General features: G+C 47.0%; 1 protein-coding gene across 1 annotated transcript; it reads right to left on the bottom strand.

The window, feature by feature from the left end:
• Window positions 1-1,580: 1,580 nt before the first annotated feature.
• Window positions 1,581-22,085, bottom strand: KIF24 (kinesin family member 24). Its single transcript, XM_070938976.1, has 12 exons — window positions 21,478-22,085; window positions 20,390-20,579; window positions 19,545-19,642; window positions 17,897-18,112; window positions 15,907-15,994; window positions 14,072-14,193; window positions 13,512-13,617; window positions 10,280-10,351; window positions 8,149-8,258; window positions 4,469-6,631; window positions 3,749-3,845; window positions 1,581-3,022 (listed from the first exon to the last, which is right to left on the bottom strand). The coding sequence occupies exons 1-12, from the start codon at window positions 22,068-22,070 to the stop codon at window positions 2,882-2,884; spliced, it is 3,996 nt and encodes a 1,331-aa protein (XP_070795077.1). The 5' UTR covers window positions 22,071-22,085; the 3' UTR covers window positions 1,581-2,881.
• Between the last annotated feature and the right edge of the window lie 262 nt (window positions 22,086-22,347).

Raw genomic sequence — 22,347 nt, 5'->3', positions numbered from 1 at the left:
ATGAACACCCCGTGACACTTCGCTAGGGTTGACTTGTCAGTTTTGTTTGGGGTTTTTTGAACCCTTCTTGGGCCACGGTTTCTGCAAGCTGCCTTAGAGCTTATGGGGGTTTGGTGGCCCAGTAGTTAAATAAAATAAAATAAATGTATAATTGTACGCAAGCTAGTTAAAAGTCATCCATTTTAGATGGCCTGGCCATAAGATGGACTTATATATACGTGTGTGTGTATATGTATATATGTGTGTGTATATATACACAGAGAGAGCAAGGGCGAGAGCACACTGCCCTAGATTAAGACAGAGTTGGCCAGGGCAACCTTTGCGTACATACCGTGTTTCCCCGAAAATAAGACCTTATATTAATTTTTGCTCCAAAAGATGCATTAGGGCTTATTTTCTGGTTAGGTCTTATTTTGGGGGCAATAGGGTACTAAATGCATCCATCTGGCTGACAATCTTAACGGGGGCTTATTTAAGGGGGGTAGGGCTTATATTACGAGCATCCTGAAAAATCATGCTAGGACTTTTCTGGTTGGGCCCATTTTCGGGGAAACGGGGTACATATATTTGTGTGTGTGTGTATATATGTATAGAGAGAGCGAGAGGGAGGGAGAGATGTATATATAGAGGGAGGGAGGGAGCACACTGCCTTAGAGTCAGACACAACTAGGGAAGCTTTTATATACATACATACAATATATGTATGTATGTGCATGTAATTGCTTTTAAAGTAGTGACCAAAATAAAAAGCATTTAAAAAGCTCTACAAATATAAGAATACAGTGGCAAAGAAAACACAGAGAAAGTGCTTTTAAAAAAAAGATAATGTGAAATCTAACAACCGTGTACTCGGGGCTGGGACCATGGCAAAATTTGGAGCCGAGAACATTCACACCAATCCTTAAAGCTGCAGAGAGTTAAATGTATAATAAACCAGCAGAGACCTTGAAACGGCTTATAAAGACGAAAAATACGGAATCGCACGAAAGACGCCGATTCCTCCTCGTAGAGCCCTGCGTCAAAACTCATCCAGTGAAAAGGAAAACTACCAAATCCATGGCAAGCAATCGTGAATAAATTTTATTTATAATGGCGTAAGTCAAGTCGAGTTACGGAGAGCCCACTTATTTTGGCCAGCCCCAAAAATGTCACATTCCTCTTCTAAAGGACCATCTGTGCCGAGAGGTCACATCCCTCAGTTACTTGATGTGAAAGTCTGTAGTTGGAGGGGACTTCTGGCGCCACCGCGCACTGGCATAATTACGCTCTCCAGCCCTCTTCTTGCTTCTGAATTATTCTTGCAATCAAAGCATCGAATTACCATTTTGATCCGGGTCCTTAATTTAGAGGGCGTTGTCTTGAACACAGCAAATTCCGAAGCAAACTTTCAGTATAAAACGACATGCATCTATTCAAACTCATTCTAATTTAATTTACGTAGCATTTGCCGCAATCAACATCCCTTAAACCGCATGGACCACCTTCCCTTATTAAAGGTATTTAAAGACACTTTTTATTTTTTATTTTATTTTTTTTTTGGTATGGTGAGGCAAAGTGCTTAATGCAACATAACCAAGCTATCTCTGCTTTTTCTTTTTTAATTCAGTCCATCTGCCGGGTTTTTATATCTATTTTGATGCATTAAAATAGTTTGCACCGTTTCCTCTTTCCTCGCAACCGCTTTCTATTGTGGCTTTTTTCCCGTCGAAGAGCACGCGTGACTATTGCATTCTGGGCCCTAAAACATACATGTAGGCTCGAGGTCAAATCGACGTGCTTTGGATCTTGCCTGATCGCACTAGTCTGCAATCTCCGTGACCAAATGGCACCTAATATTGGAATTAGGCGGCGTAGTAGCAAGGATGGGCTACGGGCTTAGGCGAACTGAAGTCAAAATAAACGCCAGCCTTCTCAGTGGTCTTGGTGACTGGCTCCCAATTCTGGCTGAATCGTGCTCTCACCGTGACCACTAGCCCTTTCTACTTCTATCCCCTCACTCTTGCTACTTGGGAGCCCGACAAGGAAAGAATCGAACTACCAATGGTGTCTCCCACAAGAATCTGATGCTCAAGGCCCAGCAGGTGGCAAGATACTGGCTCCATTCCCTCTACTCAAGAGTTACTATTACTTTCAATATCCTTTATTGCCGGTCTTTGAAACTGCCTGAAGGTCTGACTCTAACATGTCAGGAGAATCTTCTACTAACTGCACACCTACCTGCCGAATTCCTAACCTTGTGTAGTTGCTGTTGTAACAACAGTAGAACTCGTTGGTAGGAATCGGTCGGAGGTTTGTCCAGCAAACATTCGCACCAGTGCAAATATTTAGCGCAGCCAATGTGAAGATTTCAGGTAGAAGAAGGGTTGCCTTCATTTTCCACCTAGAGGCTTTCAAGACATCCCTTTTCCACCTCTTGTCCCTCAAATTCCAGGCTTTTGAGTTTCATGGTGGGCCTTTCAGTGGACTGACAGCAGCTAACGGGGAAGCCAAAGTATTAATGTAGAATTTTTGTTAAGCAGGGAAGTGGGGAGAGATCAGGCAGCTGCCTTTGTCCAACACTGGCATTTGCTCATAGCTCAGACATTCCTCAGACATTTCACACAATGACAGCCAGGCAGGAAAAAAGGGGTGACTTTGGGGAGCAGGTGATTTCTGCTCCCCTCCTTTCTTTCAACAGATCCTGGAAGGTCCAGCCTGAAGCAGTTTTTGGGGGCTTTGAAGAACCTGGGAGGGAGGGAAGGGAACTGGCGTGGTCATCGGCTAAGTTCCCTTGTTAACCGACAAGTAGGTTTTCTTCTGAAAACATGCTCAGCATGACAATCGGAGCTCTTTGGTACTTTGAGACGCTGTGCGTAGCCAGTCTGGCTCTCGCGCTTCCTTACTAGGTGGAGGAAACCGGTAGCAGGGGGGTGCCACTTGAGGGAGCAGCAAAGCAGAGCTGCAGCCGGCTTCGTGCCCGGTGGATGCATTCGGCTTTCAGGCTCAGTATTTCGTCCAGTTTCATCAGACAGTCCTCAAATTCCTAACAGGAAAAAGGAATGGCAAGAAATAAAGACAGTGGGGTTGAAATGTGGCCAGACTCACTTAACCAATGTCTCACTTAACAACAGACATTTTGGGCTCAACTGCGGTCGTAACGCGAGGACTACCTGTATGATGATATTTTGTGGTTGAGGTTTCCATTTTTATTGCTTCAGAAATATTCGTCTTTTAGGACTTTCGGGTTTTCGTGCTGGGAGCCGTTTCGATACGAGACGGGTGGCAAATAAATTTAATCAACGAATTAAAGGCACCCAGGGAGAAAAATGGGAGAGGGGTGACCATGCTGCTCTTCGGAGCCCGTCGGAGAGGGGAACTCCGGAGAGGTTTTGACAGCCTTCCTCTTCTGGGTGTTGACTTCAATGTTTGGAAGAAATCCCCTTTACAAACCCTCGTAACCTGTGCTGTCCTAAGTCAGAGGTCCCCACAACTTTTCCGGTGGGGGAGGGAAGAGAAGATGGTTCCACACAGGTGGCCTGGGAGTCTGCTTGCGTGTGAAGCTCCATTTGTGCGCAAATGGGCACCTGCCACTTGTGCAAATGGCATTTTGCCCTTAAACAGCCCGGTTCCTAACGGGCCACGGCCTGGTACCCGAGTCATGGGCCGGGGATTGGGGACCCCTGGTCTAAGTCATACCATGGTGGGTCATGAGGACCCACCAAGCAAAGGTCAGCTTTGAGAGGCCTGGAAGCCCCTTTGGAAGACTCACCAAGTCTGACATCATGCCCATCAAGCTTTCCTCCCGAGAAGACAGGGCGGCCATTTCGTCCAGCTGCTCCTGATGGGTTAGAAGAACCAGCTGCCTGCTGGAGACAAAGGAAAGGGAGCCCTCTGACCAAAATGCCTTATGGGTGACTCCTCGACTTAACATTTAGAGACCGTCCGAAGTTATGACAGCAGTGACTTAGGACAGGTGTCGACCTGGAAACTGACCTGCCACACTGGAGCGGAGGGATAGGAAGGGGTGGGGGGATTTGATTTAGGTAGGACTCTGTAGCCAAAACAAAATACTTTCTCTTGGGAATCAAGGACATTCTCACACCTGGTCGGAAGAAGGAGGGGGATGTCACCAAGCAACCAGACAGAGCTGTGATTGGACCATGTGACTGACTGTTTTGAGAAAGTGGAAAACGGGAACCCTCGGAGTCGGTTTTCATCAGATATGTGCCAATAGAATATTTCCAATAAAGCTACCCTTTGAGGAATCCACCTGCCTCGGAGTTTTGCTCGCAAGGGATCTATTACTGACCCTTTGAGAGCTGTATGCATCGAAATTTCATTTTAATGTATGGCAATTAGTGTATATTCAAAGCAACAATAAAGTTATTCTCTTTCTCTCTCTCCCTCTCTCTCTCTATCTATCTATCTATCTATCTATCTATCTATCTATCTATCTATCTATCTATCTATCTATCATCTATTTACTCACCTTCCCAGCGTGTCCTTCTCCTTCAGGGCGCCTTCAGCCAAATCCACCTGCCCACAAGCCTTCTGCGAGTTCTTTTCAGTCTCAGCAACCGTCCCTTTGGGTTCAGTCCCCGAATCCTGCTCCGTGTCCTCACAATTGTGCATACGCTGGGTTTCTTCCTTCCTGCAGGCTTCCTCCGAATGCCGCAGCTCCACAGTCCTGTGGGATGAATCTGACTGTGATGGGGGTTCTCGTTCCGAGAACTCTTTGTTTCCTGCATTATCAGAACTGGACAAAGCATTTGGAGTGGCAGATATCCCTCCCTTATCAACCGGGCTGGACGGGGCCAAGAGTACAGGAGTCTCTTTTGCCCCCAAACTCAGATGATCCGAATAGCTCCACGAAATAGCAATCTTTGCCACTTCAGGATCGGAGTCATAGAGAGTCGAATATTCGCTTGTTTGTAGGTTTCCACAAAGTGAGGCCATTTCCTCCGTGTGCCGAGGAAAGAGTTCGGCCAGAGGGTCTTCACTAGCGTAGCCACAAACACATTTACCAAAAGCCAATGTGGCTTCCAAGATGGAAGCATCCCCTGGACAGTGACAAGACTGAGGGAGCCACTGGAATTTGGCCCCTGGAGAAAGACCCAGCTCGGTTTTTCTCCCCCAGTGATTTATTTCGTAGATGCTGGACGCAGAGAGTTGCCTGCTTTCATGAACGTGCCGGGCGTCTTCCTCCCAGCGGCTGCTGGGGCCAAGGACTTCTTCGTCAGTCCTCTTCCTCCCTTGATTCTCTGCTGATCCCGAGTTAAGGAAGGATACGGACAAAGGAGTCACCGTGTCATCAGCCAGGTCCATGGGAAAGTCTAACGCTCCGCGGAAGTCTCTCCCTTTAGGGAGACCCGTTTTTTCCGATAAAGGGGGCTCCAGCAAGATGGCAGCGAGAGGTGGACTTGGTGTTCTCTTCCTCGGTGGGGAAAAGTGTCCGTCGGGGCAACCGTGAGACGGATCCGAAGATCTGGGCGGCTTCTGCTCAACGGGCCATCCTTGAGAATTTATCTTGTGGCCTGTAAGGCCGCCTTCCTTCGAGCAATAAGGTTTCTCCGGGATGCCTCTGTGCGGGGAAGAGCCCACCGCTGATATTTCTCCTGGGCTCCAGTCACATAAATCTCTACCGCCTTCTTCGTAGCTGCTGGACTCTTCCTCACTTAGGAAAGCTCTTCCTCCCTTCTCAAACGCGTACCATTTACAGAACAGCTCCTGCTTGTCTTCTCCGTCCCTTTCTCCAGCCCCGAAATCTCTCCGATGGAGGAAAAAGGAATTCTGGTTGCTTTGTTTTCGAGCTTCTCTCTCCACCTTTTTCCGACCTGGCCCGGGAGAGAAAGAGTCCTCGCTGAAGTCGCTGTCGTCCAATTCCTCCAGCTGCATGGTTTCATCCCGGCCTTGAGAGGAGACGGAGTCAGGGCAGGGGGACTCTGGCCTCACCTGGATCTCCTGGGACTTGTACCGCGCTAAGACCTTTTCCAGGGGCTGGTAGTTTAATTTCTGCTGGAGGAGAGGCGGTTGCTGGAACTGCTGGTGATAAAGCCTCAAGTGCTGTTCTCGGTCTTTCTGATGGGAGGAAACGCCCGCCCAGGCGGCCACGCACTGATCCGCAAAGAGCCTCCCGGGATCTTCTTCGTCATCTGAGCCGTGATGGGAAAAATCAGCCCTGGAAACCAGTTGCTTTTGCACCGGTTCGACTTTTGGACACTTCACCCGCTGCCTGTCCTCCTGGCCGCCTTCTCTCCTGGCCGCCAAGTCCTTCCGGAGATGGCTTTTCTCCGAAGTTATTGCAGGTTCCTCCGCCAGCTTCTTGGATGACGACTCTGCCTTCGGGATCTCTCTTTCTGCGCTGAGACAACCGGGCCACGGAGTTCCCAAAGGTTCTTTGCGCCCCTGTCCTTTCGGAGTGGAGGAGAAAGGAAGGTGAGCTGGCTGAAAGAGCAAAGAGGTCTTCGTCTTGGACAAGGGGGTCGGCATCAGAGGGTGATGCAACCCCAGCTTGACTTTTTTGGGAGAGCTCTTCCCTCCAACTTGGATGTAAGGAGAATTCTGGATACGCTTAGGAGATGTGTGTCCTGCTGCCCGGGGTCTGCTGGCAATAGGGGTGCAAGATTTCATCCCTCTCTTCAGCTCTTTTACCCTGACAACAAAAAAGCCAAGAATTATATTATTTCTTTGTATATCAAGCTTCTTAACGACCCATTTCCCTCAAAGACGGGCTCAGGTCATCCTGAAGGATTTCTAGGCAACTTTTCAAAGATGCTTGTTGTGGCCTGTTGGCCGCCGGCCCCTCCAGCAGCTGAGTCAGAGGAGGAGGCATGGGAGTCAGGACCAGCATCAGGGCAACCTGAGAGCTCCGAGGGGGAAGAGGGAATGGGGCTGGCAGAGAGAGAGAGAGACAGAGGAGGAGCCTGGGCTGTCCATCAGCCCTCAGATGGAGAGTCAACAACCTCCAGGTCTGGAGGTGGCTGATGAAGAAGAGGAGGAACAGCTGGGTCCAGTGCCTGACGTGTGGATGCGCAGAAGGCAGAGGAGAGGAGAGCAGTGGAAATCTATGGGCCAATCCTTGGGATGGAAGAGCCACCAGTGCTAGCGAAGCCCCTTCCTAGCTCTGGGGATAAAAGGCAGGGGCGGAGATGAATAGGTGTGGCAGACAACTATTCTTCTCCCTGCCGGATGGACTTCTTAGCTTGCAGTGAGAGAAACGTTTTGCCAGGGCTGCCAGCGCTCCTAATAAAGCAATCTTGGAGTTAACTTTTGTTTGTCGTGTTTGGGGAACTGGGTCAGAATGGCTGCATTGGCTCAAGGCGAGATGCTTATGAAGAATAAAATGCAGCGCCCATTGAGTGCAATCACAGCTCTTCAACCAGAATGAACAGCTGTCAGGGTTAGGGATGCCAACAAGTTTGTAAGATTTTAGGCAAGGAAAGAAAAATCGGTAAGAGATTTGCCAAGCTCCAGGTTTCCCAAGTGTTTCAGACATGTTTGAGCCCTTTGAAGCTGACCAGGTTAGGAAACAAGACTCCACAAACATCCTGGAATCTCGGCTTCCTGTGGCCACCCACGAAAGCTGGAGATCGGAGCTAGTAGCATTCTAAGTAAGATATCCCGCTGGCCAATAGAAGCCTGGCAGAGAACAGCCTATTTGCTGACCAGCCTGACCACTTGATAGTTTGGACTGTGATGGTGAACTTTTGGGGCATGGAGCGTCAAAAATTCAGAAAATGCTGATGTATTACAGATAAAAGAAGCTCGCTCCTTCCTCCCTCCTTTTCTTTTCTCCCTTCCTTCTCTCCACTCTTTCCCTTCCTCTTTCTCTCCTATCTTCCATCCTTTCCTTCCTCCCTCTTTTTATTCCTCTCCACTTTCCTTCTTCCCTTCCTCCTCCTCTTCTGCCCTGCCTGCCTTCCTCTCCAGACCCTGTAGAAGTCACACAAGAGGGCTCTGAGCAGGGTCTCTGGAGTCTCAGAAAATCACGTGACTCAGATGCTTCAGAGGCTGCAGGAGGAGGACAAGGCCAACTTCCAGAGGGTCCAGAGGCCTGCTGTGAAACCAAAAATGCATGGGGGTAGGGGGGGCACCTGTGGCTCCCATGACATAGTCCCGCCATGACTGATTTAGACTCTTCCCTGGTGGTAAGCCAGTTCTGCCACTTACCTGTCCGCATAGCGCAAGGTATTTAAGGTGTGCTCCGTGGCCAGGTGGCTGGGTGACACGTTGGCAATCATGCACGTCTTGGAGTTGCCAACAAAAGAGTCCTTCAGGACCTTGAGCGGGGAGAGAAGAGAGACAGAATTATTTTAAGCTCTTTGGTATATTAACTACACATAGTCCTCGACGTACAACTACAGCGGAGCCCAAAATTTCTGTTGCTAAGTGAGATGTCTGTTAAGTGAGTTTTGCTCCAGTTTACGACCTTTCACACCGCAGCTGTTAAGTGAGTCACTGCGGTCGTTAAGGTAGTAACACTGTTGTTCAGTGAATCTGGCTCCCCCATTGACTTTGCTGATCAGGTGGTCGCAAAAGGGGATCATGTGACGAGGGGTGAAATCCAATTATTTTTACTACCGGTTCTGTAGGCGGGGCTTGGTAGGCGTGGCAGGGGAAGGATACTGCAAAATCTCCATTCCCTCCCCACTCCTGGGGGAAGGATACTGCAAAATCCCCATTCCCACCCCACTCTGGGGCCAGCCAGAGGTGGTATTTGCCGGTTCTCCGAACTGCTCAAAATTTCCGCTACCGGTTCTCCAGAATCTGTCAGAACCTGCTGGATTTCACCCCTGCCTGGGACGCTGTGACGGTCATAAATATGAGTCAGTTGCCAAGCCTCTGAATTTTGATCACGTGACCATGGAGATGCTTACAACGGTCATAAGTGTGATACAGTTATAAGTCACTTTTTTCAGTCGCATAACTTTGAATGGTCACTAAACGAATGGTTTTAAGTCAAGGACTACCTGTAGACATTATTCAGCTTGAAACCTCGGGAAGAGGCACAATATCAGATGAGTCACACAGCAACAATTAAGATATGCTCACCAAATATTTAGCCGTGTAGAGTTCTGGGACTACACCTCGCCCATTAGCGGGAACATTTCAAAATTGCCGCCCGGATGCCTTTGCACAATGCCAGGCGGCTATTTTCCTGAATTCTTGGCCCTGTTGAATCCAGGTCTCTAACGTGGCTGCCTAGAACTCTGTTCTTTGCCCTTGTCCCTTATTCTGCAATCTGGAATGTCTCAACCTTCTTATTTGCAACTATTTACTACTCTGACAACTGCCAGTCAAGTTAATAACTCGGTTGTTGAGTGAATCCAGCTGTTGTGATCTAGGTTTCCTGAGTCATTAAAACACACAAGTAGTCCCCAAAATCTCTTTTATTGCAACAGCTGTGAATTACTTTCATTCACAGCTGAGTCCCAAATTAGTTGCAAAATGTCCTTCGGGATCATCACCAACCTTTATTTCCCTTGACACTCTGCCAAAGACCTACTTGGCAAAGCCACACGGAGTCCAGAATCAAAGAGAGATGCCGACTGGGAACAGAATTAACAACGTTGTTTTCCTGCAAAGGGCCCACGTGCCTTTGCTCCTCTTTTAAGCCTTATGGGAGGGGCCAATCATCTCCAGGCCTTACTCCTGAGTTGTCCCTTTTCTTTTAACTGTTCTTGCCTTCTGGCAGCTCTGTGCATGCGCGCACTAGGAACAGGCTCCTCCTGTTCCTCTGCGTCTCTGCTGTCCAACTCTGGAGGCTCCGGAGTCCATGCATAACTCCCAGATGGCCCTGGCCAATCTCTGCCTCTGACGCAGAGCCCTCATCCGAGCCTTCCCCAGACTCCAGGACTGGCTCATGTTCCTCCCCAGCCTCCTCACTGTCCGACTCCGCTGCCAGCTCCACAGGCTGCTGGTGGACCACAACACCAGCTTCTCTGTTGATTCTGCTCGTCAGAAGGTCGCAAAAAGGGATCACATGACCCCAGGACACTGAGACCGTCATAAGTACATGCCAGTTGCCAAGCGTCTGAATTTTGATCATGTGACCATGAGGGTAGCGCAACAGTTGTAAGTGTGAAAACTGGTCATTAGTCACTTTTTGCAGTGCCGTTGTAACTTTGTACCATAGTCTCTTGAGACTGAAACATGCCAATGAGAATGATGTAACTAAATGAACTACCTATCAAGGACTACCTATACTTCTTGGTTATTTCACGTTTTCCATTTTTTGGAAAAAGAGAGCGAGAGAAGTTTGTAGAATTTGGGGGGAAGCCGAGTCAGTCCCCAGTCTTACCTGGGTCAGTTTGCTTTGTCTGAAAGGGGTGTGAGCGTGTTCTTGATCGAGTGCACGGATGCATTCTTTCAGCTAGAGAGACAGAAGAGAAAAACCTATCACACAAGAGTCTGCCCATCAGCATGGAGCCGTTTTCTCACAAAACCAGGCTGAACCCCACCATCCAATATCCCAAAGATATGAGGGGGTGTTGCAATGTGTGTCACCGCCTCCAACTTCCTGCAAGAACTCCCTCAAGGTCTTTCCTTCAAACGTCAAGGGGGTTAGGAGGGAAGAGAAAGTCTGTCGCTCCGGGTTCAACTGTGGGCTCCTTGGTGTTCTCTGAGCTTGGTGGTTTTCTGGCAGACATTTCATGACCCAAGTAGGTGACAACATCTGTGCTAGAAGGGAGTGGGGTTTGTGGAGGGGTGGAGGAGGAGGGGAAGGACTGTGGGGCCCCTTTGGTTATAGCTTGTCCTGTCAGTGATGGTGGGAGCATTCCTGGTGGTTCCTTGATTACATGTCACTTGTATATAGTGTATATAGCCCTACTCCTTTCTAACACTGATGATGTTGCCTAGTTGGGTAATGAAACATCTGCAGGAAAACGATCAACTTCAGAGAGCACCAAGGACTCCACACATGGGGTTAGAGCAGGGGTGTCAAACTAGCAGCCCATGGGCCGTATGCGTCGTGCGCAGGCCACGCCCACCCCAGCTCCGCAAATGGGAAAAATGTCACGAAACATCACGCGATGGCACGTTTGACACCCGTGTGTTAGAGTAACACTCTCGCTAGCTATGAGTGCTTCTGATCAGCAGGACAGATCTTTGCTTTCTTTTCCCAAAACTTCTGGTCTTCGGGTTTCTTTTTCTTGTAAATAATCGTTCTTTGTAAGTTACCTCTTATGTTTCCTCCCCCGCCCCCCCCATTTGAACTAATTCCTTCCTTCTCCTGATTTTTTTTCTCCTTTTTTTTTTTTTTAAATTTGATTTATATGCCGCCCTTCTCCAGAGACTCAGGGCGGCTTACAATGCGTTAAGCAATAGCCTTCATACTTTTGTATATTTATACAAAGTCAGCTTATTGCCCCCACAAACTGGGTCCTCATTTTACCTACCTTAGAAAGGATGGAAGGCTGAGCCTGGTGAGATTCGAAGTAGCAGTAATTGCAGGCAGCTGAATGATTTCATCAAAATATTATTGCATTAATTTTTAAAAACTGAAATTATTTACCCATTCCTGCTTGTATGAATATAGGAAACTGCTTCCTTTCTGACTTCAGAATCAGATCAGTTTAACTCAATAGGCTGGAAATCTCGGTCTTGTATCACCAGAGCCAGAGGGATGAAATTTATACTCTGCTGGGCTGGACGGATCTTTCCAATGGCAGCTGTTTTTCAGACAGAGCCCTTTCCCATCCGAACCCTAACCTAATGTGATGGCCCGGTGCCTGGAAGCGGTACGGGTCTGGATGGGTAGAAACAAATTGCAACTCAACCTGGCCAAGACCGAGTGGCTGTGGGTACCGGCATCTCGGTTCAGGGGAGAGGTGCCATCGTTGACTATAGGGGGTGAAGTTTTGCCCCCTGTAGACAGGGTGTGCAACTTGGGCGTCCTTCTGGATTCACGGTTGAGCTTAGAAGACCAGATAACGACCGTGACCAGGGGGGCATTCGCCCAGATACGTCTGGTGCGCCAGTTGCGTCCCTACTTGGACCGAGATGCCCTACGCACAGTTACGCATGCGCTGGTCACCTCACGGATTGACTACTGCAACGCTCTCTACATGGGGCTGCCCTTGAGGACCACTCGGAGGCTTCAGCTGGTGCAGAATGCAGCCGCGCGGGTTGTGACGGGAGAATCCCGATACTCCCATGTTACACCCCTCCTGCGCGTTTTGCATTGGCTACCGGTTGCCCTCCGGGTGAGATTCAAGGTGCTGGTGTTGACCTATAAAGCCCTACATGGCTTAGGACCAGGATATTTGGCGGACCACCTACAGCCAGCAACAACATCCCATCGCCCGGTTCGCGCCCATAGAGAAGGCCTACTCAGGGTGCCGTCGGCTAGACAGTGGCGGCTGGCGGCCCCCAGGGGTAGAGCCTTCTCGGTTGGGGCGCCCACCCTCTGGAATCAACTCCCCTTGGAGCTACGACTAGCGCCCGACCTTCGCACCTTCCGCCGGGAATTAAAAACTTGGCTTTTCAAATCCCTTGACCTGGACTGATGACGGGGTTTTAAGGGTTTTAATGGGTTAATTTTAAATTTTTTAGATTTTAGTCTTTATTTTTATTGTGGCTTGTGTTTTATTGTTGTGAGCCGCCCTGAGTCCATTGTGAGATAGGGCGGCATATAAACCGAATAAAATAAATAAATAAATAAATAAATAAATAAATAAATAAATAACCCAGGGATATGCAAGTCAGAAGCCAGATCTGTGTCAGCCGGATCTCCAGCATGGTCTTTTGAAGCTTGCTTGCTCTCAGCTGCCAAAGAAACGGGGAGGAGGGCATGGCATTTGGGTTGGGAAAGGAAGCTGGTGTGTAGTAGTCCCATGAGAACGGAAAAGCAGTTTTGCACCCATGAATTCTGGCACTGCTGAGTGGAGTTGTTTATACTTCTTCAAGGCCAACTGTCCTGAGATGCCAGATGCGAGAAATACCTGCAGAGGAGCTTTCCCGTATCATCTTACTGGACATTGATTGGACGCTTAGTGCTGGACCCTGGGGGGAGGGATTTGGGATGACTTTCAATGTGTAACATTCGCCTGCTTTGGTTCAGATCTTGCCTTGCTTTCGCTGCTATCAGTTCAAACTTAGTAAGAGTACCTCTTCTCTAAACAAAAGGAGTTGGGGTTTTTCTTTCTTAGGATTTGAACGGAGGCAGTCCTGACATTAGGCAAGATCTGCTTTATCAGCCAACCTGGAGACTCTAGACTACCGTGGGGGCTGAGCACTCAATGTCAACCCACAGGAGCGACCAGGAGGAGTCCGGAGCCCCAAGAGCAACCCTTCCTCAGCCGCACCAGCACAGAGGCTGGAGGAATTGGAACTTGCGGAGCAACCAGTCCGAGCCAGATGGTCACTAGGTGTAAGATGGGGGTGACTTTTACTGGAGGGCATAGAGGATCCCGCAGAGGGGCAAGGAGAGCGTGGCAAAATCCCCCGGCCCAGCCCTGACCAAGCAAACATTGAGCCACGAAGTGCAGCCTTCAGAAGAACTCAGCAGGGAAGAACCTGCGTTTACTTACTGCTAGAAGACTCTGGTTGATTTCTGCTCCTTCCATTTTTGTCTGTCGGTCAGAGTCCTTGGCATCAGCTGCCCTCTCGCTGCCAGCCAGGTCAATAAACGAGATTCTGGGAGACAAGGTTTGTGGGTTAATGTTTATCTGCCCAATGGAGTTTTACTTCTCGCACAGTCAGGTAGAATTTACTAGGAAACAGGGATTTGCTGAAGGATACTGAAGTACATCTCAAAAAAAATTATACTCTTTGATTCACTATTTCAAAGAAAATACAATAACCAATCAAAGCAGTAAAGGTCCAGCTCAGGAAAGAAAATCAGAAATTAAATGGGGACATGGCCTGCTGCCATCTTCTGATGATCTACCATTATGTAGAAACAGACTGTGTGATCTCCTAGAATGCATTTAGAAATGTAAACGACTAGCTACGTTGAGCTGAAGTTCAGGTGTTCAAGTTACCTATGTGTGCTGAAGGAACTGGCAAGGATGCCCAGCCAGCTTACACCTTTTAAGACAGAAGAGGAGGTTCAAGGAAAGCCTGTTATATCCCCTTCTTCTGTGCTCACCTCCCAAACACTCTGTTTGCAGGGTCTTTCATCTGAATCTGGATAATGGCATGGGACCGGGAAGAATCAGAGTTGACTCCAGTCGCTCCTGTGCTGCGCTCCTTCCCTCCTTTCAGAATAACCTGGGGGTGGAGGGGGTCAAAAGCAGAGAAATAAGTACGAGGGAGCGGGAATTGTACAGTAATAAAATTGTGGGATCCTTCGTGTTCCCTGAGCTTGGCTGTTTTCTTGCAGACATGACCCAATTAGGTAAAAGTGCAAGAAAGGAATGGGATTTGCTCTCGGTTTATATAGAAGTGACTTGCCCTGTTCAATGTGGGCAAAGAGGGCAAACCCCTTTCCCTTCTAGCATGGATGATGTTATCTAGTTTGGTAGTAAAACGTCTGCAAGAAAACAACCAAACTCAAAGAGCACCAAGCACCCCTCATTTCAATCCTGAGCTACTAATGTTCTCTTCTATTGGTTGGTTTCTCTTTCTTTCTCTTTCTCTCTCTCTCTCCCCCTCATCTTAATACTAGACCAACAAGGTTGACTCAGCCTTCCATCCTTCCAAGGTGGGTAAAATGAGGACCCAGATTGTTGGGGGGCAATATGCTATTTAGTATACTGTCTTTGGTGTAAGCCGCCCAGAGTCCTCGGAGAGTGGGCGGCATAGAAATACGAATAATAAAATAAAATAAATAATAAATAAATCAAGCAATAAAAGAACAGCCTAATCAAGGAACCACCAAGAATCCTCCCACAAAATTCCCCTTCTTCTAGCACTGTTGATGATACACACGTTTCCCCGAAAATAAGATCAGGTCTTATATTAAATTTTGCTCCAAAGATGCATTAGGACCTAGTTATCTTCGAGACCGCCTTCTGCCACCGATGACCTCCCACTGACCTGTGCGCTCCCACCGAGAGGGCCTCCTCGGGGTGCCATCAGCCAAGCAATGCAGGCTGGTGACCCCCAGGGGGAGGGCCTTCTCTTTGGGGGCTCCCACTCTCTGGAATCAGCTGCCCCCAGAGATAAGGAGAATTCAAGACCTCCGTGCCTTCCGCCGTGCCCTTAAAACTTTCCTTTTCCAACAAGCCGGGCTGGCCTAACAAATCCTTTTAAATGATTTTAAATTCGTATGTCTTTTAAATTTTGGGCCAAATTGAGATATTTCCTTTTAATCTGTTCTTAATGTTTGTATTATGTGTTTTTATCTGGCTGTACACCGCCCTGAGTCCCTAGGGAGAAGGGTGGTATATAAATTTGAAGTAAAATAAAAAATAAATAAATAAAATAGATTAGGGCTTATTTTCTGGTTTGGTCCTATTTTCAGGGCAATACAGTACTAAATACGTCTGTCTGTCTGACAATCTTAACTGGGGCTTATTTTTTTGGGTAGGGCTTATATTATGAGCATCCTGAAAATCATGCTAGGGCTTATTTTCCAGTTGGGTCTTATTTTCGGGGAAATCCGGTATCTAGTTTGGTAGTGAAACAACTGCAAACACACAATCAAACTCAGAGACTACCAAGGAGATCACACTGATCACTATTATGGGATGTCATTGTCAAGCATGAGGAAGATCTGAGACATGGGGTCTTCCCAAGCCACTCCTTCCTCTTCAACTTTCAGTCCCTCTCCCTCCCACCACCCCATTGTGCCTCCAGTGCAGTTCAGCTGGAGCTTCCAAACTTCTCCAAATTTTCCCTTCTTGTCCTCACTGGTGACTTCTTTCTCAAAATTCATCTGATGAGGTAGGAGGTGTGAGAACAGCAAGAGGCTGAAGACAAAGTTTCCTATTACTATAAACAGAAGAAGGTGTAATAGAATTCTACAGGGTCGAAAATTACCTCCAGGAGCAAGTTGACCGTGTTCACATGGACCTCGCGCAGCCCAACTATTTGAACAACATGCTTACTATCTTCCCTTGCAAAAAGCCTGCAGAGAAACCCTCAGAGATTAGTAAAGGTACTTGGAAAGAGGTGCGGCAAATGCTCTAAAAATAAACTTTGAAAAAGTATTGGTTACAATCTCTATGGAGATTCTCATTCATCCAGATCATGGTTGTCCCAAAGGTGCTTTTTCAAGAAGCTTTTTTTCTTTGAAGACGTTTTGCTTCTCATCCAAGCAGCTTCTTCAGCTCTGATTGAAGAATTTCAATGATCAAAATTCAGAGGTCTGGCAACTGGCATGTACTTATGACTGCTGCATTGCCCACGGGGTCACGTGATCACTGCTTGTAACCTTCCCAGCCAGCTTCCGACAAGCAAAATCAATGGAGGAAGCTGGATTCGTTTAACAACCATGATTCATTTAACAACGGCAATGATTCATTTTAACAACTGTGGCAAAAAAAGTCATAAAGTGGGAAGCAAAACTCACTTAACTGCCTTGCTTAACAACAGAAATTGTTGGGCTCATGTCGAGGACTGCCTGTACTGATTGGGATGGTGATGAAGCAAAAGACAGAGGCGAAAAGTTGCATTTTACCTGACTTCTAAATGTTGACAAGAGGAATAAAGAATTGCTACTTGTGGGACGTTGAATGAATCGACCTCCACTCTCAAAAACACACATTGGTGTCCCTGAAAGATGTGAAGCTCAGGTAGTCCTCGACTTACGACTTCAAGTGAGCCCAAAATTTCAGTTGCTAAGTGAGATATTTGTTAAGTGAACTTTTTGGCATTTTAGGCCCTTTCTTGCCACAATTGTTAGAATCGAATCGAATAGAACTCTTTATTGGCCAAGTGTGATTGGACACACAAGGATTTTGTCTCTGCATAAGCTCTGACTGTACATAAAAGCTAGAAGTGATAAATCATGATCATAGTCATCGTAAAAATACATTCATCATAAATCATAAGATACAACACAGTGATAGTGATGGGAGACTAAATAAACCATCAAAATCATACTAGGAAACTAAATAAAACAATATAAATCGTAACGATACAAGCAACAAAGTCATAGGGTAGAAAAGGAGAGAGGTAATAGGATAGACAAGAAGAAGAATAGCAATACAGCTTTAGTAAATAGTTTGACGGTGTTGTGGGAATGAGTTGTTTAGCAGAGTGATGGCATGGGGATGGGGGGTGGGGGTGGGGAACTGTCCTTGTGTCTAGTTGTTCTGGTGTGCAGGGCCCAGGGGTGAAATTCAGCAGGTTCTGACAGGTTCTGGAGAACCGGTAGTGGAAATTTTCAGCAGTTCAGAGAACCGGCAAATACCACCTCTGGCTGGCCCCAGAGTGGGGTGGGAATGGGGATTTTGCAGTATCCTTCCCCTGCCATGCCCACCAAGCCACGCCCACAGAACCGGTAGTAAAAAAATTTGGATTTCACCACTGGCAGGGCCCTATATAGCGTCGTTTTGACGGTAGGAGTTGAAACAATTTATGTTAAGTGGATAACTGCAGTTGTGAAGTAACTGAGTCGTTAAATGAATCTTGCCTCCCCATTGACTTTGCTTGCAAAAGGGGATCACATGACCCCAGGACACTGCAACCATCATAAATACGAGTCAGTTGCCAAGCGTCTCAATTTTGACCTCATGACCACGAGGATGCTGCAACGGTCCCAAGGGTGAAAAATGGACAGGCCACCTTTTGTTCAGTCTTGTTGTGACTTCGAACGGTCATTAAATGAACTGTCATAAGTCAAGGACTATATTAAACACAACAAGCAGGTTACACAACTCTGCACACATTCATTAAAAAAAAAAAAGCGAGCTAGTCTCTCTAGCTTTGTGGGGCCTTCTGTGAAGCTGTCATTCCACCGAATTTCCATCTGATTTAGGTCATATTCCATCCCCAAAAAAGCCACGTGTCCCCAGAGTTAAAATACCTCTTTCTTCCATTTAGCAGATCATAAAGCTGCCCGCAGTAGATCTCATAAAAGCTGATCCAGACATGGAGATCTTTCCTAGCCGGAGTTGTTTCCAGTTGCTTGAAGATCTCTTTAGCAGCCAAGGCGTAGAGGCCGGGGGTTTTATAGGTGCCAAACATGGTGTAGGTTTTCCCTGCCCCTGTCTGTCCGTACGCAAAGCAGGTGGCATTGCCTCTGCAACCAAGGAAAGATTAAAAATAATAACAATGGCTCAACCCATAAACCAGGGGATTGAGGGCAGCAGTTGGTTTGCCTACCACAATCTCATCTGAAGGTTAAATTCACGGCGTACTTGTGCTGATGGCTTCCCCGGCCTCGTACATTAAATTCACTCGAAATTAGAAACATCCTTCTCTCTCGGGTCCTGGGATAAATGCAAGCTATCGATGGTTTTCAAAGGCTGGGTTGTGCTAATGCCAGAATTATAGAGACCAGAATTCTCTCGATAAGAGAGCCTCGGTGGTGCAGCGGACTAAGTGCTGTTAAGTGCTAGCACTTAGCTGACAGCTGCCTGCAATTAGTGCGAGTTCAAATCTCACCAGGCTCAAGGTTGACTCAGCCTTCCATCCTTTGGAGGTAGGTAAATTGAGGACCCGGATTGTGGGGGCAATAAGCCACCTTTGTATAGAACAACACTGCTTAGGGAAGGGCCGAAAGCCCTAATAAGCAGGTATATACATAAAAGTATGCAGGCTATTGCTATAATGCATTGTAAGCCACGCTGAGTCTACGGAGAAGGGCGGCATATAAATTGGACAAATAAATAAATAAATAAATAAATAATTTGCTCTCAATGTGGTGAAGCTTCTAGTTTAGGAGTTTTTGCAGGGGCACCGATGTAATATCCAGCTCCAACTCTCTAAAGGAGCTGTACCTTTTGCTGGGAGGGCATATGCGTTCAGACAGGGGTTACAAATGGGCCCAGTGGGAACACCTGCCTGCAGCTGTGCCTTTCCCAGCAAAAGATGTAGCTCCTTCAAAGAGTTGAGGTATCCCAAACAGAACACAAGCTTATTACATCGCTGCGTGTGGCAGCAAAGAGGAGACAACTCTCGTACTGAAGAAGGCCCAGGGAGTGTCTTGAAAGCTCCATCCACATCGCTTCCTTTTGAAGTGCTGGATCAGCCTTCCCCAAACTGCTCCTCTTGCGAAAATTAAGACTTCAATTCTCAAAAATCACTCGAAAACGGAAAAGACTGCTGAACTGGAGGGTTTGGAAGGCATAAGAATGCCTTCAAATTCAAAAATGCCATAAAGAAGAGGGAGGGGGGGTTCAATTCATTTTCCAAAGCCCCTGAAGGCAGGACAAGAAGCAACAGATGGAAACTCAATCAAGGAGAGAAGCAACCTAGATTTGAGGAGAAACTTCCTAACGGTGAGGACAATTAACCAGTGGAACCGCTTGCCACCAGAAGTCGTGGGTGCTCCATCACTGGAGAAAGACTGGACAACCCTTGGTCTGAAATGGTATAGGATCTCCTGCTTGAGCAGGGGGCTGGACTAGAAGACCTCCAAGGTCCCTTCCAGCTCTATTCTGAGTCTGAGTACTGAACGCCAAGAAAGTTGAACAATAAAAATGAAGAAATATTCAACAAGGATACTCTACCCACTAAATACATGTTGAATAAGAGGATGGGCCGTCTTCATGTACACGTCTTGATTGGAACAGGACTCCCCAAAGACTTCGTCGAAATAAAACACATGCTGCAAACAACAGAAAGGACATTGAGTGCAAGAAAAAGGGTTTAATTCCTTTAACTAGGCATTCATTCAAAGTTATGAGGAGTTGGATCGTTCTGATAGGGCAAAGCCACATTAAACCCGCCGAGAAGCAGCACCATCAGCAATAGCTGCAAATAGATATACAGGTGGGAAAAAATAACCTGTCTCATTTTATTAATCTATATCAAGTAGATATGTCTAGGGAAGAAAGCAGTCAGTGTTGCTATAGAAAGAGATAATCTTAAAAAAGCAGTAGTATAGTTCATTGAATTGAACTAAGGTTGAGCTGTGGTAAGAATCACAAAGAAAAATTTTTCTCCCCCCCCTTTTCCTCTCCCCCTGCCGTTCTTCCCCACCCCACCCCTTCTCTCTCCTTCTCCCTCTCTCCCCCTCCCTTTCCCCTCTCTCTCCCCATGCCCCTCTTCCCCTCCCCTCCCCTTTTCTTCTCCAACTCTCTCCCCTCCCCTTTTCTCCCCCCTTCCTTTCTTCCCCTCCCTCTCCCCCTCCCTCTCTTTTCCTCCCCTGCCGTTCTTCCCCACCCCTTCCCTTCTCTCCTTTGCCCTCTCTCACCCTTTCTTTTCCCCTCCCCTTCTCCCCCTCCCCCTCCCTTCTCCTTTCCTTTCCCTCCCTCTCTCATACCCCCCTTTCTTTTCTCCTCCCCCTTCCTTTCTTCCCCTCCCCACTCTCTCTCCCCCTCCCTCTTTCACTTACTCACTCACACACACAAACCTGCAAGATGTACTGTGTGAGGTCCACGGCCTCTTTCTTCTCGTGGAGCAGAAGCGTTTCCTTGTCTTCCACCGTGAGGATATTCACTTCTCCACGCCTCTCCTCTCGTAAACCGAGGGGGCGTTTTCGCACACACACACGGATCTTGTCCGTTTCGATCCACGGGGCCTCTTTCTCACCAGCAATCGTTCTACAAAAAGACAGGATTTCAAATGGGCTGTTATCACGTCATACAGGTGAAAACACGGAAAAGGATACGCATACAATTTTTTTTTTTAAAAAAAATAGTGTTTAGAATCTCCAGTATCAACATTTTATTTTATTGTGGTAAACTTAATCTCTCATCAATTATATTCTCAACAGTGATTGTGAGAGGGATCAGAGTTTCTTAGTGGACAATCATTTAAATAGGAGCCAGCCGTGTGCTTCAGCTGCCAAAAAAGCCAACCCAGTCAGGGTTTCAATGTAAGAATTGGATAAGATGAAGTTTATTGTTTATAACCAAAAAATGTGATGGGGATTAAAAGAAATATACTTTATAAATGGAGAAATAAGATAATTAATTGAAGCAATGCTAAGAAATTAGGATTTGAAGGGTGGATGGTGATACTTTTTTTTTTAATTTTTATTTATTTTTATATGCCGCCCTTCTCCGGAGACTCAGGGCGGCTTACAATGAGTTAAGCAATAGCCTTCATCCTTTTGTATATTTTATACAAAGTCAGCTTATTGCCCCCACAAACTGGGTCCTCATTTCACCTACCTTAGAAAGGATGGAAGGCTGAGTCAACCTTGAGCCTTGGAGAGATTCGAACCAGCAGAAATTGCAGGCAGCTGTGTTAATAACAGGGTGCACTAAACCACTGTACTATCATTTCAATGTCCCTCCTGTGCCCCGCCTACCCGGACGTCATCATGGACGCTCTGTGCATGCATAGAGGTGTCGCTCGCACTCCCATTGGTAAACCGGTAGCGAAGGTAAGTGAATATCACTACTGCTCCAAGGTCCCTTCCAACTCTATGTTCTCTATAGGACAGAACCTTCACCACGTTCGCCATGAACAGAAATGCAAATGAAACATCATTACCTGGTGAGAGAATGAGGCACTCCGTAATTGTAGCCCGAGATATGAGCTACTCTCTGTACAAAGGAAATGTCCGCGTCTCCTAAAACATCATTAGATGAACTTGGCGCTGGGACCACCAGCTGGTCCTCTGTCCAGCTTGCGGATGCTTTTAAGGAGTCCTTCCTGGGTCTTTTGTGGACGGAATCATGGCCAAATCCCGCAGCGGCCTCCTCTTTACCCTCATTCGAAGAACTGTGAGATAAGGCGCACGACCCAGATTCAACCTCTTTTCGTTCCCCTTTTCTCTCGGAATCAAAATGAAGTTGTCTCCGTGGGCCGGAGCGAGTGAGCTGGGGTCGCAGGCGGCGGGCACTTTTCTGGAAAGCTTCCTGTTTTTTCCTGACTGCTTCCTCTTCGGCCTGCAGCATCTTGATGATTCGAATGAGCTGGAAGAGACGCTTGCGGTCCTTCATATTATGAACCCCGAGTTTGCTGTAATCCTTCATGGAGACCTTGGCAAGTTCGTCGATCTTCTGGAAGCCGAGGGCAGTAAAGTGCGGGTAATATTTTTGAAGTTCCGCCTCACAGAGGCATTCGTACAGACACGAGGCCATCTTCTTACTCACGGTGGCCTAAGTTGTCAAGAAAAGAGTTTCAGACAAAATTAAACTTTTGTATATCAAGACAGTGGCTTTTTTTTCTTCAAATTTTATTGATTATTTTTTATTAATTACATTGCTTAATAAACATCATGTTGTCTCGGTATTTAATTTGCTTAAGAATTCTAACTATATTCTTGATCTCCAACCCTTTTTTCCAACCACTCGTAAGAGAGATTCCATGTTTGGTAGGATTCTGTGTCTTCTTTCTGCTTAATTTTCAATGTCAATC

This window comes from Pituophis catenifer, unplaced genomic scaffold (assembly GCF_029215685.1).
Source record: "Pituophis catenifer annectens isolate HBS135680 unplaced genomic scaffold, rPitCat1.0.hap2 SCAF_2, whole genome shotgun sequence".
NCBI lineage: Eukaryota > Metazoa > Chordata > Lepidosauria > Squamata > Colubridae > Pituophis > Pituophis catenifer.
Note: the sequence above shows the minus strand (reverse complement) of the source record. Positions and strands in the feature narration are given on the sequence as shown.

Coding starts and splice junctions, on each gene's coding strand:
- KIF24 (XM_070938976.1), bottom strand. CDS start 22,070: ATGGCCTCGTGTCTGTACGAATGCCTCTGTGAGGCGGAACTTCAAAAA. Junction 13,618..14,071: donor GCAAACAGAGTGTTTGGGAG/GTGAGCACAGAA, acceptor CTTGTCTCCCAG/AATCTCGTTTATTGACCTGG. Junction 3,023..3,748: donor TGGGCATGATGTCAGACTTG/GTGAGTCTTCCA, acceptor TTTTCCTGTTAG/GAATTTGAGGACTGTCTGAT.